Source organism: Penicillium hordei (genome assembly GCF_028827395.1).
Source record: "Penicillium hordei strain IBT 12815 chromosome Unknown utg000001l_segment0_segment0, whole genome shotgun sequence".
NCBI classification, from domain to species: domain Eukaryota; kingdom Fungi; phylum Ascomycota; class Eurotiomycetes; order Eurotiales; family Aspergillaceae; genus Penicillium; species Penicillium hordei.
Window position 1 is genome coordinate 8,019,006 of NW_026623142.1, and position 16,043 is coordinate 8,035,048.

Genomic DNA, 16,043 nt, shown 5'->3' on the forward strand with positions numbered 1-16,043 from the left:
TGCAAGAAGGCAAATGTGAAGGAGAGTGAGTCTGGCAGTCATCAAGACTGAGCAATAAACAAGACAAACAGCCTCATGTGCAATGCACAAAGCGAAAAAATAACAGTACCGGTACGCCACGACAAGATGAAAAGCAAGAGCAACCCCAGTGCAAAGTATGAACATGCAAAGCTCACTCCGAAGTCAACGTCCAGCGTCTATACAAAAACTCAAACACCACGAGTAACGCAAGTTCTGAACAGTAATACACAAAAGTAAACAAATCATTTCAAGCCAAATCCTTCGCTATTTACAACTGCATCCCAGAGCAGCCGCTGGAACTTCTCCCGCGTAGGATAGCGGTAAAGGCCCAGCGTGTTGAAACATGTACGCGCAATCGGGTAACGGGGACAGTCATCCCCAAGACAAGCAAGTCGGATAATAAGGCTTGTAGCCCCCATGGCAGGGATTCGATCGCTGCCAGTAATGAATGACAGGATCTTGCGCTGATCTTGAGGCTGCGATTTCTCAAAGAAGTCCCAGAACCATCGCACCACGGGGAGCGACTCTGGTCGTGGGTGTGACCAGTTGTCGTAGGTGGCCACAGCCCGGAGTGAATTAACATCGAGTGGTTCATCTGAGCCGCGGACTAGCATTTCGATCTCTTCTGGTCGGAACAGTGATAGCGCATTGCCACCGCAAACCGTGAAGAACCCGCGTTTGAAAGGTTCAAACTGTCGAGCCACGGCTGCGTCCAGCAGATATTGAACATACAAATCCACAAACTCACGCTTGTTAGAGTTGGTCACTGGCCGGTTCTCGCCATTTGCACAAAGTGGCACACTGATGATCTCGCCGTAGCAATCGACCTGGGCAACGAAATCATAGCAGAATGTCTCGGCAACATTGCCTTCAAATTCTAGTAGACCCCGGAGTCCTTTGGCGAGAGTTGGCCGGTACTCGGCAAGATCTTCTAGAGTGCATTTAAAGGTCGAACGCATCGATGTAGCCGTTTGTGGACCGCTGGTGTGCGGCGCTGATGACAGCAGTTTCTTGAACGCAAACGGCGGGAGATCAATATCAAGGATAGTGGAGTTGTAAATGGCGAGACCTAGAAGAACTCCAACCAAGAAAAATTGTTCAGATGACTCAAAGCAATAAGGATTGAAGTAGCAGTACTTTGAATCATCATCGTAGATGAAGAGGCCTATTTTGAATTAGTGAGATGCTTCACTCTAAAATCGGAGAACGCTTACCATGAAGTGGGTCAAAGACTTCTCGGACGAGCAGAAGGAACCATTCCTTCCGCAGGCCACCAGCGTCAATGCCTTCTTCGCCCGAAAATTCGATCCGGAGACCCTTTTTGATTTCTTCTTGGCCAGTACCAACAACTTCACTTACCCCCTTAAGGCTGTCTTCAATCAAACACTCGCGCCGTACCTTCAACACGAGGTACTGACTAACCGCCGTGTGGTTGAGGACACTGTTGAAAAATGCATCGCGTGCTTTCACTTCCATTTGACGACGCGCATCATGCTCCATGATGTGAATTTTGGCCCAGATGCTGAGGAGGAAGGGATACTGACAGAACGAAAACTTCGCGACTTTAGCTTCCCAGGTCTCGAAGTCCGTCACTAGATCCGAATAGTCCAGCAGTGTGTTGTAAAACGTGCTGATCGGAATCATATGTCCCTGACGGGGTCCGGGGTTCTTGGGCATTTCAAGACTGCGCGGGGTTCCATCAGACTTCCTCGCTGAAGAGGAGATGTTAGCCGTAAAGAACAGCGACATTACTCTTGCCGCTGCTCTGACCTGCCAGTCCTCGGCATATATTATGGGGTCTTCGGTTTTTTTGCCAGGCTTCTTGTTCGTGGTACTTCGATTAATCGCAGCGTGAAGTTCCGCAGCAGTATTTCCCGAAGCACTGGCGAAGCTCGGTATTAGATCGTCTCCATTTTGAGGGCTTTGAAGGTTTTGAGGGCGTTTTCGCCCATGCTGACGACTCAAACGGTAAGTGAGAAATCCACAGACAAGTTCTACCAGTCGTTCAAAATGTCTGACAGAGAAACGGGAAGCCCAAGACACGATGTAGTGGTGGCAGTCATTAGGCAAGTTAGACATGAGTCCCAGGATTCGTTTGATAATCCCATAGTGATGTCTGGAGCCCTCTTGACGAGCGGGTGCCTTGGTCGACTCTTTCTGCAAGGCTTTTCCGTCTCGGGTTGCCGACTTCGGATAGTCTTTCGGATGCGAGGGGCGCCTATCGTCTCCATGAGGCGGCAAGGCGGGCGCATGATGGCAATAAGCCGCAGGTGAATACAATAGAGGATTCGCCAACAAAATGAACAAGAACCTGGTATCTTCTGGTTTCTTCAGAACACGGCGCGGGCGCTTGAGGGCGGCCTCGGTAGCTTTCAACAGTGCCCGTTGTAAGTGCAAACGAGACTCGCTGATTTGTCTCCCAATCAAGGATGGATCAATAGACGCCCATATCTTGGCTCGTATCGAATCAGCTTCAGACCGTGTGGGGTCAGGTCTTTTGGCGGCCCAGAGCTCAGTCCAAGAATTCCCCGCTGACAGAATTGAATGATACCACTGGGCTAACTCAGTCCAGTTGACCCGAGGACTTCGCGATGATATCATCCGAGACTTTGAGGCGGTCTTCTCTTTTGAATACGCGGGATTATGGCCTTCAGCCTCAGCCCACTCATTCATCCACCAAGAGGAGTTCTCGGTCAAATCTCCCAAAAGAAGAGTTTTGGCATCCGGTTCAAAGACAGGAGCGTCATGCGCTGGCTCGGGCATTGTGGTCGGCTCCATCCTCATTCTCGGCGGATTACCATTACTTGCTGATCGGGCTGATCGAGGAGGCGGGTATGTGGTGAAAGATTCATTAAGGCAATCACAACCTTTGAAGGCAGTGGCGATGGTATTTTCCAGCCGTTTGAAAATGTGTGTCCGATTGTCTGAGCTTTGGAACTCCGGGTTCCCAGCTTGTGAGGTATCTTGCGGGTGGCAGTCTGGCTTTGGGGTTGATCGAATATCTGAATTTGCTCGAATTCTGACGGGCGTATCATTTCCCTCCCAACGAACGGAGTGTGGCGTCAAGTAACCTGAGTTCTCCTTTGGTGCCGCCAACCTTTCCCGTTCGCTGGAATGGGAAGCACTGCGGCCCCGAGAATCCCGAGTGCGAGGGGGTGCGAGATTGTTTGGACCAGAGACATGAGCCTGCATTGGCGGAAGATCAGGTAGTGGTTTGTTCTTTCTGTCCTCGTCCGACGGCGACCATGACCGAGATCCATTGTCCAAAAGACTATCGAAATACATATTGAGACACCCTCCGATCATACCACGGGTTTGATTGGCCGTCAAAGGAAACACTGTGGTAACAAATCAGCATTTCTTACAATTCTATAAAGCAAAACTAGCATTGGCGGTGTTACCTTTACTTGCCAACTTAGACGCTCCACCCTGAGACGCTTGTGGGGGGTTGTCTTTTGACTCATGAGGCATCGGCTCGAGGTCTGTGACCATCAAGCAGTCGGTGCATCTAAACACCTTCAAGTGCCGAGGCCACCGGACAGTAGCATCACAAGTCTGGCACTTGCCCTCGACGATATCATTTCCAGCTGCTGCACCTTTCCGGGGACTTGACGACTCGGGCTCCAATGGATAGGTTACCTCATCATCATCATCATCATCATCGTCAGAGTCCCAGGCCGCATGCTTGGGGGCTGTCTTGTCCCGTTTTCGCCCAAAACCAGCGAACGGATTGCTGATCGAGCGTGAATGTCCTCGGTGGTACGAATTCTTAGGCGTACTGCCGTTTAACGCGGGCATGATCGAAGCATCGCGAGGCCGAACTATGCGGCGTGGGCTGACTTCCAGTCCAGGGATTTGAGAAGGGTGTAGTTCAGGGATGACGACGTTGCCAGCAGTTGAGATCGGGGGGATAGGCGGATGACGTTCAGACCGGGACGGCATAGAGGCGCATCAATTTGATTGGGCTCTGATTTGACCAGATTCAACCTCTCCAGTATGGTATCCAGCTCGTGGAGCTTGGTCTTCGTGCCAGACACATGCGAATAGCTCGAGGAGGACGGAGTAGGGGTCAGGCAGACGAGTAAAGCGAGCTTTGCTTCTTTGTTCGGTATATGACAGGATGGTCTATTGCAAAGGTGGATATTCAGTAAGCAAGTCAAGTCTCGCCAAATAAAGAACTCTCTTGCCTTGGAATCCAATAGAACAGTGATATGGGGTTACAGCAGCATTTCATAGTCTGTGGACGGATTGGGAAAGCGGCCGGGGGATGGAAACGGTGCATGCCTCAGGCGCGCAATCTCTATTTATGGATTCACCGCCTGAAATCGCAGGCGAAAGGTCTATTTTTGTAACTAAGACAACGCACATCCTGATGATCCTTAATTAAAGACAGTATTTGGCGTATAAAATTCCCCAATTTGCAAGACATTTTAGCTTCTAGCCACAAATGGGCTAGACCACTTGCTAGCGATCCGCTAAGGCACACTACCATCTGACGGCGGTTCGCAAGTATGGCACTAAAAGACGATAACCAGTCAGATTTCACGTAAGACATACATACATCCATGGAACTAGACAAAAAGTAACACTATTCAAGTCTACAAATTCTACGGTACCAGTGGCATGGAGTTGAACCAGTCATACTTCGTTAATAGGGGAATTGAAAATAGAACAAGATGGCTTTTTGGCTAACAACAGAACCGGCTGGTCTGCATTAAAGTTGAGCCCAGCGTGGATAACACAGTCTGGGAAAGAAGTGTTTGAATAGATGACCACATGCCGTAACCAACATTTTCCAACCGAAACCACTGGGAAAGTGCACTATCGCACTTAACGGTAACGCCAGTAGCTCTGAGTGTTCTGGCGCTTCCAGGTGTGGCGGCGACCAGCCTTGGTGTTGTTGTAGCGGTGACCCTTGTTGATACCACGGGACTTCTTGCCAGTGGCGGTGAGGCCACGGGACTCGCGGTGCTAGAAAGAAAAACCTGATCAGCAAAGCTCTCGAGCATCGAAGTTGGATTTCGAGCCAAACTCACCTTGTGAACGGGGTTACAGATCCAGTTGATGCGGGCATCACGGCGGATGGCCTTGTGCTGGGGATCGACAAGGATGACCTCGTAGTACTTGTAGGTGGAGTCCTGGTTGATCCAGTAGGAGTTCAGGACGCGCAAGTTAGCAGCGCGGCGACCAACACGCTCCTCAGCGGTGGACTTGAGAGCACGCTGGTACTTGAGCTGGTTAACACCGTGGTTGGTGGGCTTGCCTGTTCACACAATCGCACATTAGCCAAAAAATCCTTCAATTCCCACAGATCTCGAAAGATCTGCTTCGCGACAGGAAAAATTCGTACCGTAGGTGGCACCCTTGGGGACAGGGCGTTTGCGGCCACCGCGGCGGACACGGGCACGGTAGATAACGTAACCCTGCTTGGCCTTGTAACCGAGACGACGGGCCTTATCGGGGCGCGAGGGGCGCGAGGCGCGGTGGATGGCGTTCAGCTGGCGGAGCTATATTATGCACTCTCAGCAAAGTTCAACGAGTGTATAGCAAGACACATGAAGCCCAGAAGGGTTTTCTTGCGTGCCACAATCATTTCCGCCGAATGACTTTTGTTCGAGCCGCCTAGCAATACCACATGAAGACGGCATATCCTAAGGCAACGCACACGAGTGCTCGGCGGAGATGTCAGGCAATCGGGGGCGAAGGGTTTTATCTCACCTCCCAGCATCGGACGCGCAGCAGGAAGCGAATCACATCGGACTGCTTCTTCTTCTGGATTTCTTCCACGTACTTGAGGGCACCCATCTGGACGGTTGTAAGTCAGAGAAATGCACTGGCGGTAGAGATTGGATTGAATGAAAAATGATGAACGTACCTTGTCGGCTGTACGAGGTCGTCGGTTGTCGTTGTCGCAAAAAGTTCGAGGAGGAAAACGTCTAGAGGCAGAGGTTGTGTGTGGGACGCTAGCGATTAGCGAGTTGACCCACCGTAGCCAATCACGGGATGAGCGAAATTAATGCCTTTAATATAAGGTGTCAATACCATTCCGCACCTCAGGCACCTCAGACTCCTTGGTCTAAGTTGGCACGCTTTCGTTCATTTTCTTACTTGGGCAATATTGAATGAAAATCAAGGCTCTTCTTTAAGGATTATGCTTTTTTTACGTTCTGCTCGTAGGTATCCACCGCATGGTTTATCTTATAGACCAATAGGCTAGAAGGGAAAAAAAGAGACATACTAAAAGCTTTTTTTCCAGATCATCAAGGACAGAAGCGTATAAGTCAACTGATTGTAATTCCATACTTGGATAAATTTGGTTAAATCTTTTGATTTTGAGATGCATCTCCAAATACTCAATCGCTATCAAAATATCGTACAAAAACATGAAGATCGTCAAGTCACCTCGCTCGGTAAATGCAACTAATAATCCTCGCTCTCTCCATGCTGGCGTGGCATTATCTTCCAAAATCGAAAATCAAAGAACTAAATGCAAGCAAAAGCAGTCTCCTTTGTTGCAATTTCATGGGCGCCTCGAAAGATTCTCTCGTTCAACCATTTCGTTGGTCACAGAAATGTAATATGATCCCGCGGGCAAAACGCTCTTCTTGCACAAAGGACAAAGACAACAGTTCTGGATCAGGAATGGATCGATACACGCTGAGTCAAATATGTGTCCGCAAGGAAGCTCGCGGACAGTAGATGATTCAGCGACAAAATCGTCGAGACAAATAGCACAAGTTGTTTGAGTATGGCTTAGGCGGTACTTGCTTCTGCAAGAATCATTTTGTCCAGGTTTTATCATCGCTGCTTCGGGTTTCTGGATGGCAGCATCATCCTGCGCATGGTTGTCTTCGTTGGGCGATAGCGAGTAGGTCTTGTCGCCAGAATCATGCTCGATTGGATTCGCTGATGTACCATCTTGTGGAAGCGTTGCTTCTGTTGGAGATTTGACCCCCAAGTATGTATAAAGTGGCATTTTGCTAACCAATTCTTGAGGAGCCGTCATTTGGTTCAATACCAAGGCTTCGATGTCGACTTGACCTGCATCAACACGTCTCTGGAGCTGAACCCGTCTCTTGCGCAAGACAAGTCGATAAATAACGATTACAATGATACTGAGTATGAGAACTGTTCCTGCAATTGCAAGTACGAAACTCCAGACACTTGTCGACGAAGTTGCGGTTTCTTCACCTACGATATGTGAGCATATATTTCGATAGTGACGCATTTTTGTGACCTACCAGTTTCAATCCTAGCAAACAATCGGTTCGTCTTAGTCTGTAGTGCAAAATTTTCGGTCGAGTTGTCTCTCTTGTCGTCGGGTGTTTCGTTAGAATACCACGTGAGATCATTGATCAATGAGATTCCAGCTGGGCCTGGAATGGCATACACTGGGTAATTGTTGTCTGTTCTCCATTTATCTCCATCGTTGATTGCCCACCGAGAGTCGTTCGAGTCAGGTGGTATGCTGGTGTCGTTATCTGATGGTTGGAAAAAGATCATGGCATGCGTGCCGACCTTTTGGGCGGCAGTGAGAAATGATAGCGAACACTCGGCGGTTACCCATGGAGCAAGGCCAACGAGGGAGTATCCGAAGTCTGACACATCTTCATAGCGGGTCACATTTAACGGCACAGATGAAGCGGTAATGTCATAGCAAGGATCATTCGGCTCTAGATTGGGTACAAACAAGAGGCCTGATACCAATCCGTCCTTGGGAATGCTGTTGCTCGATATCGTTTGGACCTTGCGGTCAAGAACAAACCGATAGGCAACATTCTCCTATTCAATTATGTGAGTTAGTTTCAGCCCCAGAGGCTTATGTAAATTTTGAGTGAATAAGGCATGCTTACTTCGACTGACGAGGTGGAATTTGAAGCTTGCCCTTCACCTGCCCAAAGTGTAGCTGTTCTACCCACGGCGTCATTTCGCGTAGATACAGTAGCATCTGACATGATGCTTGATATTGGTTCAAGTGAATAGTGAAGAGGAATGGCAAGTAACGGATAAACTAGAGGCTAAATGGTTGAGACCAGTGAGGAAGGCGTGTGCATGGAGGAAACAAGTTGAAATTTGAATATGAAAGAGTTCGAACATAGCAACCACTACGGTTTTAGGTAAATTCATTTGAGACGACACTCAGCCCTGAAGCATCCCATACATCCCCATTGCTAATTAGAGCTCTACAATGGAAGAATGCGAGAGTCAATCGGGACCGTCACTGGAATGTAGAATAAGCCTGGTTCCAACCACGAGGCAAGAGGCAAAACGTTTTGGCTCAAATACACTAAGTTTCACATTTCGAAGAAATCTCCGTGAACGAGTAAACAAATAAAATTGGCCGAGCGCGTGGTCTACATCGTATACTTCGCTAAACATGGCCGTTCGCGGTAGACCGTTTATGGAGATGATCATCAACAGACAACTCTTTAAGCTTTTACACTTGCCATTTGAATTTAGTTTGCGAGATTGTATTATAAATAGTAGTGCTTCAACGCTTGCAATTCATAGATGACTTCGCTTACTCTCATAATTCCTCATCCCTTTGAATGTGTTCGGAGTAGCCGACATCGAGGTTCTATCCGGGAAACTGTAGGAATGTGTGTCAACTTTCAACCTTAACCACATTTTTGGGCGCTAGGCCATGTGTGAACCTTCAACTGGTGAGGCGCAAGCCCATACAGTGCGTTATAGAATGCAAATAGTTGAATCATCTGCAAACCATGTGCTCACTGCCGAGTGCTCAGCCAATGAATCGAATGGGGTGCACGTGATGATAGGCGTCGTATCGCCATCACGTGCGTATACTCTGGCCGACCGCCAGCGACCGCCAACCATTCATCACCTCTAGAAAGTCATAATTCATCGTGATCGAGAAGATCGCTTGCTCTGTATCTGCTTTGGCTCATGATCAGACAACTTTGGGGGATATTCAACTTCCTTTTATTCTTCTTCACTCGCAGTGACGAATGACAGCATGTGTCTGTCTAGTCCCATTCACACCTCTTAGGATCCTTTCTATCGACCAATCTCTCTTTTCATTGATACTGTCCTTGATATCTTAATCATTTCATCCCTTCGTTTTCCTTCGTCCGAGCATCAGTCTGAAGAAACACCATGCCGCCCGCATACAAAGGCAAGGGTAAAGGCCGCGATGCGCGCCAGTCGCGTAGCCGCAATACCACCCCGTCCAGCGCTAGTGCTCCCACTATCCCAGCACTGCCCATCCAAAGCTACCTGGAAAATGATGTCACCAAGCACATTGACTTGGCTAGTGTGCAGTATTCCGATGTGTTGGACCTGGTATCCGCGCAGAACATTCCAGATTCAAAAACACTGGAGACGTTGGTGGAGCACCTGAAGGGTCTTAGTGACATGGCCGATCTTCGTGGCGAGGTTTGCAATGCGGGAATGCGCGAGATGTCTCAAAAGCGCAAGGAAGTGGAGGATCAGGAGCTTGATCGTGAAGTTCGAGATCGCTCCAAGTTGAAACGTGAAACCGAAGAGGATGACGATATTCATAAGGGCGGGAAGCTGAAGAAGCGGAAAGAGCGCCCAAGTGGAAAGGAAGATCGGCCATTAAGTCATGGTGCACATGAGGTTGCGCGCCAGGATGGAGCTGAGACTAAGGTTGAGGGAGGTAAGAGATCCAACTCGGCGCTTTCTTCCCACTCTTTGTTTTTACCGACCCATCTCCACAACTCTGATCTTCTTTCACTTTCCCCACTGTTTAACTTTCTCTAACCATCAACAGCGGCTTCTCCAACATCGAAAAACTCCAAGAATGCCATATCGGATGAAAGCTCCTCGCTTTCACCTCCATCGATGATGTCCCCCAATGGCACGACCACTGCTGGCGAAGGCCCTCCCCCCGGGACCCCCGGGTCTGAAACCAGTGCCGATTCCCATCAACCTGAACCACAACCTGCGATTCCTCAAGTGCAAGTCTTTGGCGATAACCCGCTGAAGTTCGACGACCCGACCATTTACAACATTCGAGATGTTCTCCCAGGCATGACGGACGATGAGAGGAAAGAGATTTACAGCGTTGCCCACTTCCCAAAGACCGATCTAGCCCACATGGCAGCTGGTGTGGCTCCTGACAAGGACTTCAGCAACGCCAAACCTTCCAACCAAGTCAGCGCGAATACTTTCCAGACTTACATTGAACCTTACGTCCGGCCTCTTACCGAGGAGGACATTGCCTGGTTAAAAGAAAGAGTAGGTCAATTACGGCTTAATTTTATATCAACGCAAGCTAACCTGTCACAGGGTGATCGCACTACTCCATTCATCATGCCCCGTCGCGGAAAGAAAAACTATCGTCAAATCTGGGCGGAGGAGGATGGAGTGTCATATGATTCGAGTCAAGATGACAAGGACCAGCTGCCTTTGAATCAAGGCCGTGGCAGCATTGAACAGCTGACTGACGATAAAGCCGAAACCAACGAAGTCTCGGTTGGACCTCTCCTCAGCCGACTCTGCTCTCTCCTCCGTTACGAGCACCGTACCTTTCCCGAAGATTCCAACCCAACCGCAAATGGGGATACCGCTAGTGTGACTGGACTGGGTGGAGATGCAATGGACATCGATCAACCCACTGAGGAGAAGGAGAACAAGAGCGAAACAAAGCCCCTCCCTGCTGCAACTACCTTCCGCGACGCAGATCCAAACGACTTCAAAACCTCGGTCGCGAAGCTGGACCATGCCCAACTTGATGAACGCGCCAAAGCCGAACTGCGATTCATCGGTTTCCTCGGTGCAGATGATAATCCAGACTACGACGCTCACTACGATGATGAAGTTGCTGAGCGACTCCGCCTCCTCCAAAGCGAACTCAAGAAGCAAATCGTTACCAACAACGCGCGCAAAGCTCGCATTCTGAAAATTGCCCAGGAGCACATGGCCATGCTTGAGTTTACTACCATCCAAGACGACCTCGACTCTCAGGTCCAACAGGCATATCTCAAGCGCACCCGCACAATGGGCAAGAGCAAGAAGGGCGCTCAGCCCAAGCACAGACCTGGCGGCGCAGGTGGCGGCAGCCATGTCGCTGGTTCTGCGGGCGTTTCCCGTCCTGCTGTGGGAGATGCTGCCAAGATTGTCATGGACCGTCGTCGCCGCTGGAACGAGGCATTCCTGCCTATCTTTGACGATATCAAGACTACCATTCCCTCTGAAGGAGAGACGATCTTCGACCCGGAAGTTATGGCTGAGTATGAGAAAGCCGAGCTTGAGAACTGGGACGAAGAATAAATGCTCCACCCTCTCCAGTCTATTATGGGTTTTATCACTCGACGACTCGTCTTCTGCCCTTTGGCTGTTTTTACCACCTCTACCTTGTTTTGATTTATTTCCCGCACGATACGATACGAATGCATGATGGATTGGCGTTGCGTTAGCGGATACCTCTTTTTTTTCCTCTTCCACCACATCGAATATTGAACCCCGTGGCTACCTATGTTGCAGTCCGCCTGAAGATACACACAGGATATTTTCCACATGTATCTATCTAGTTAGATGTGACTATGTCAGTGTATTCTTATTCTTAAGCTATAAGCTTTCAATGAAACCAAATTCTCCAATCTTCAAATTTCCAGTAGTATCCGGAACTCCTGATATATATATCCGATCCCACCAACCCCAAAATGATAAAAAGTAGGGTATCCATCAATTCTAGCAATCCAAAAAGAGAAATAAAAAAAAAACTAACAATATCATCTATGAAGAATCAATACCTCCCAAGGATACCTCTTAAGTCTAGCCGTCAACTCCCTCTCACTCATCTGCAACTCCGTACAAATCTGATCAAAGCAATGCGTACCATCAAGATACTTCCCAAGAACCTCATCCCCAACAACCTCATCTTCCTCTTCCCAAAACGCCGACGGTGCCCCTGTACTCCCATTCCCATTCCCACTCCGACCCCCACTAACCACCGACCCAGCCCGCTCCCGACTAGACTCCCTCCTCGCAGCCGCCGAGATAGGCGCGTCCTCCGTCACACTCGAGGCCGTATAGGGCGTATTATTACCCGTAGTAGCGCGCGACGACAACGCCGTCGGCGTGAACGATGAGGGGCGTGGCGGGGGCGCAGGCTGGCTCGTTGCGCATGCATATTTATGCACGCGGTACAAGAAGCCCTTTATCACGCCGAAGGTGATGAAGCGACGGATGTCGATGTTTGCTAGGGAGCGGCTGTGCGCTGCGTACCATTGCTTGACGCTCTGGCCTTGTTTCAGGCTTGCGTAGAGCTCAACCAGCGCGGCGCCGTCGACAATTGCGGGTTTGTGGAGTGTGTTTGTTGATGTTGGGGAGGTGGAGGAGGGGGTTTCTTCGGTGCCGAGTAGGGGCCAGATTTCCTCGGCGTCGAAGCGGGATTCCTCGCGTACAAGGCTTGGTGTTGGGTCTGTGAGGGAGCTGGAGAGGTGGGCTGTTCCGGTGCTGTCGTTTGTGCTGCCGTTGGCGCTTGGGGTTGGGATTAGGGTTGGGGGAAGAGGGGAGGAGGGTCCGGTTGCTGGGTGTGGTGCGAAGCGGAGGTTTACGTAGCGGGCACATTCTAGTTGCATTGCTTCGTCAGAGCCTATTGTTGGGCTGAATTGGGCGGTTGGGGCGTAAATCGCGGAGAAGGAAAAGATGTCGAGGATAAATAGGCAGCCGTAGTAGAGGAGGTGTCGGAGGGCGCGGCAGGTGAGAGAGAAGTCTGTGTCAGCTAGGACGGAGATGATGCGGACGCTATTGACGCCGTTGATATGTGGTACGATCTGGCTAGGTTTAGTTGTTGTGTTTTCTAGCCAACGGGACAGGGTCGTCTTTCACATACCCTTTGCATGGTCAAGTCCCAGTTCTCATCCATGAAGGCCTGGTATCGCAATGTGAAGAGCGGCACTTGCCAGGCCTTGACGGCCGGGGGAGATGGATATATCGGGAAAAGCTTGATGTTCAGAGTGTTTAATTCGTCTAGATGTAATAGTTAGTAGCGGAATCATACTAGACAGGTTCATTGACATACCGATGGGAATCATGCACTCGCAATAATTGTTCAAGTCCTCCATCAACATCTCACAAAGACTATGCACCTTCCCTTCGCCACCCTTCGAGAAATCGCGAGACAAGAAACCATTCTGCTCTTCCAGACCATGCATTAGGTCTGCTAGCTTCTGCACCACGCTCTTATACGTGCTGAAGTCGTCCTCCTCGGCAAGGACTATGCAGAAGTTGAAGATAAATTCATTTCGGTCATACCGCACTGACTTCATGCAGATTGGGTAGCCCAGGATACGATATCCGTTTGTGCAGACTTGCAAAAGGTTTCCACAGAGCTCTTGGCGGGGGATCACGAAGAAGGAGACATCGGAGAAGGTGAGGAAGGGTGGTTGTGAGGGCGCGGTGGGGGAGGGTACGATGGCTCCGTCGGGAACTTGGTGGACGACTTTGGGTCCTGTATAATAGTGCATAGTCAGTATATAGGCAATTGAAGGTTTATCAGCGTCTTGAAGGTCCTTACCCTCTATCGTGTCGAATTTACTGTAGAATATTGCCTTGATCATGGTGGAGATGCTGTATGGTAGGGAGGAATGCTTGATAACCAAACTAAGTATGAAGCAGTGCAGTCTATCGGCCAAATTCAATCAGATACAGAGCTGAAACGAGGTTCATGTTCATGGCATGGAGATCAGTTGCGGAGCGGACCTCGGAGCGGAGAGCTTATCGAAATCAATATTTCCCAGGTTATTCCAAATTAGGTTAGACTATATGCGTCTTGTTTGCTTGATTGGCCGAACCTGGTTGATGTTTAAATCACGTGATATATGCTCGAGCTATCCCCGCACTTTGTTTACCAACTTACTTACCCTCATTCAGTAACAGCTTCAGGGTACCTCACATATGTTGTATGTCTCGTTTTTCCTATGCAATGGTATACTGCTTCTTACTTTTTACGCAATGGTCTTTAATCGGCAAGTATCTCCCACTCTCCCTCCAAACAATAGCTATGAGATAAGATTGGGACATACCAAAGTGCCCGAGATCAAATCAACAAGAAAGGAAAGAACAACCCCTCCGTTTTAGTATTTGATCAAAGAGACCATGTCTTCCACTACCACAATAGATGGAGGATGCAATACACCCATAAGCGGCAGTGTTTTGCCATGGATCAATGAAGGGTTTGTCCTTGAGTGACTCAATTGCGATGCACTCCAAGAACTGTCCTTAGAAAGGTAGATCATTCGTTATTCACAATCCTCATACGAAACTTGTGATTGGGCTTCAAAAAGGTGATTTACACCCTGTCCCTGAATGCAGTGGGCATGGGTTTCAAAATGTGGTCTCTGGCACCTTTATCGGGCATAAGAGCAACGGTGTTCTATCCAGCGCTATATTCAGTGCGCAGGATAGCTGCACGGGGAATCATAATCGTTTTGTCTGCGCGCACATCCAGACGGCTGCTATGTCCTCATGAAACAGGCATGTGGGTTCTTGCCGGTGCAAACATGCATGGACAGATGGTTCACAGTCGGCACTAACAAAGATGAGGGCGTAGCATGGGGGATTATTCGGGTCAAGGATGAACATGCTATTTGATTTTAACTCTTTTTTGTTCCAATCATTGCTCAATACAACCACAATGAAGACCCAGTCTGTATCTTGAGCTCTACTGTACTCATCTGTCAGACGATCATGGGACCAAGTGATATTTCATAGATATATTTCTGAGAAAGCTAGAATAACTTTTGCCGTTTGCTGAAAATCCTCCGATTACCACGTTGAATATGAATATACCCGGCAAAGCAAAAAAAAAAAAAAAGCTAACGAGTCAAACAACAAAGCAAGGTGAGGAACAGGAGCATGAGGGTATTAGAGAAAATGAGATAGAAGACAATGAAATCTACGCGTAAGCAACAGACTCTTCTGGAGGCGTAAGTAGAGCAATGGATATAGATAAATAAAAGCAAGGGGAACCCCGAGAAGAAGGAGCCAGTCCACTTCAGACAATGCGAGAGAGGTAAGATGCGCCGTAAAAAATGCAAACAGGAATCATAGCGGGGCCCTGATCAAAGGGTCTGATCGAGTAAATAGCATGCAGTCATTGAGCCGTTCCAGAGGCATGACTGGAGGATGGGAGAGTAGTGTTTGTTGTGATAATGCTGTCTGGCACTGTGAACAAGGTCGCCCTTGTCACCACACGAGCCGCACCGCGACCGCGTGGGAGTCGGACATTGTCAGCGACAAGAGTCAAGGGCTGATTCGCACGAATGGCATGCACCATCTCGCCGAAACTGCCACGCTCTCCAGCCTCCTTCAACCATTGTTCCCAGTCTTCATCCAGCGGCACATCAGTGCCCTGATCGCGAGCGGCCATCGCAGCAAGGATACGGTTGTTGAGAGCTACTCCACAACTTTCCATTTCCTCGTCGCTGAGTTCGTCTTCAATTTCGTGCTCCTCCTCGGCGGACCGGTAACTGGAGGCACGGGAATCGACAGCACGGACTGTATCATTGCTCTGTGTCTCGATGATCTGGTCATCCTCCTCTTCTGTCCCGCAGAAGTCGCAGTCGTTGAAGTGGATCTCGATCGAAGGCGCGGGTTGCGGGGATGCCGGTCGGACGGAGTGGGCTGTGGTATCCCGCACGATAATCCCTTCTTCTGCCTCGTACCGCTGACGCGCGGACTTGGTCCCTTCCCACCGACACAGATTGGAGATCTCCATCTCTGTCAGACCGAGTTCGTCAAATGTTTTGAATAGCTTTCGGTGCCATGGGAAGCGACTCAGTCGCATGCGATGCGGTCCATACGAGTAATCCAGCCCCGGGTATTGTGCTTCGATGCAGTCTAGCGAGCCGTAGAAAAGGGATGTTTCGACACGTACTTCTGGGACGAGGTTTCGGGTAATGTGAGCACCAAATGAGCCTGGGTCGTTTGTGCGAGGTCGTGGGAACGTGGCGTTATACACGATCTGGCCCACGGACGGTTTACGCATGGTGAGGTTCGGATGTGGAAGGAGTTAGGAGAGGAATGAGGAA

The 16,043-nt window shown here is 49.4% G+C and overlaps 6 protein-coding genes across 6 annotated transcripts; 1 reads left to right on the plus strand and 5 right to left on the minus strand.

The window, feature by feature from the left end:
* Positions 1 to 263: 263 nt before the first annotated feature.
* N7537_003048 (HECT-type E3 ubiquitin-protein ligase) lies at positions 264 to 3,963 on the minus strand (the record flags this gene model as incomplete). The annotated part of the gene is made up of 3 exons (XM_056894106.1): positions 264 to 1,186; positions 1,236 to 3,359; positions 3,423 to 3,963. The coding sequence occupies 3 exons, from the start codon at positions 3,961 to 3,963 to the stop codon at positions 264 to 266; spliced, it is 3,588 nt and encodes a 1,195-aa protein (XP_056759101.1).
* Positions 3,964 to 4,851: 888 nt separating this feature from the next.
* Positions 4,852 to 5,826, minus strand: N7537_003049 (60S ribosomal protein eL15; the record flags this gene model as incomplete). The annotated part of the gene is made up of 4 exons (XM_056894107.1): positions 4,852 to 4,992; positions 5,058 to 5,284; positions 5,372 to 5,528; positions 5,740 to 5,826. The coding sequence occupies 4 exons, from the start codon at positions 5,824 to 5,826 to the stop codon at positions 4,852 to 4,854; spliced, it is 612 nt and encodes a 203-aa protein (XP_056759102.1).
* A 715-nt stretch (positions 5,827 to 6,541) lies between these two features.
* N7537_003050 (RING-H2 finger protein) lies at positions 6,542 to 7,976 on the minus strand (the record flags this gene model as incomplete). Its single annotated transcript, XM_056894108.1, has 3 exons — positions 6,542 to 7,212; positions 7,263 to 7,803; positions 7,875 to 7,976. 3 exons carry the CDS (start codon positions 7,974 to 7,976, stop codon positions 6,542 to 6,544), a joined length of 1,314 nt encoding a protein of 437 aa, XP_056759103.1.
* A 1,162-nt stretch (positions 7,977 to 9,138) lies between these two features.
* On the plus strand, positions 9,139 to 11,277 carry N7537_003051 (histone acetyltransferase NGG1; the record flags this gene model as incomplete). The annotated part of the gene is made up of 3 exons (XM_056894109.1): positions 9,139 to 9,661; positions 9,776 to 10,242; positions 10,294 to 11,277. The coding sequence occupies 3 exons, from the start codon at positions 9,139 to 9,141 to the stop codon at positions 11,275 to 11,277; spliced, it is 1,974 nt and encodes a 657-aa protein (XP_056759104.1).
* A 461-nt stretch (positions 11,278 to 11,738) lies between these two features.
* Positions 11,739 to 13,571, minus strand: N7537_003052 (nitrogen permease regulating protein NPR2; the record flags this gene model as incomplete). The annotated part of the gene is made up of 4 exons (XM_056894110.1): positions 11,739 to 12,785; positions 12,845 to 12,981; positions 13,034 to 13,462; positions 13,529 to 13,571. The coding sequence occupies 4 exons, from the start codon at positions 13,569 to 13,571 to the stop codon at positions 11,739 to 11,741; spliced, it is 1,656 nt and encodes a 551-aa protein (XP_056759105.1).
* Positions 13,572 to 15,106: 1,535 nt separating this feature from the next.
* Positions 15,107 to 16,000, minus strand: N7537_003053 (uncharacterized protein; the record flags this gene model as incomplete). The annotated part of the gene is made up of 1 exon (XM_056894111.1): positions 15,107 to 16,000. One exon carries the CDS (start codon positions 15,998 to 16,000, stop codon positions 15,107 to 15,109), a length of 894 nt encoding a protein of 297 aa, XP_056759106.1.
* Between the last annotated feature and the right edge of the window lie 43 nt (positions 16,001 to 16,043).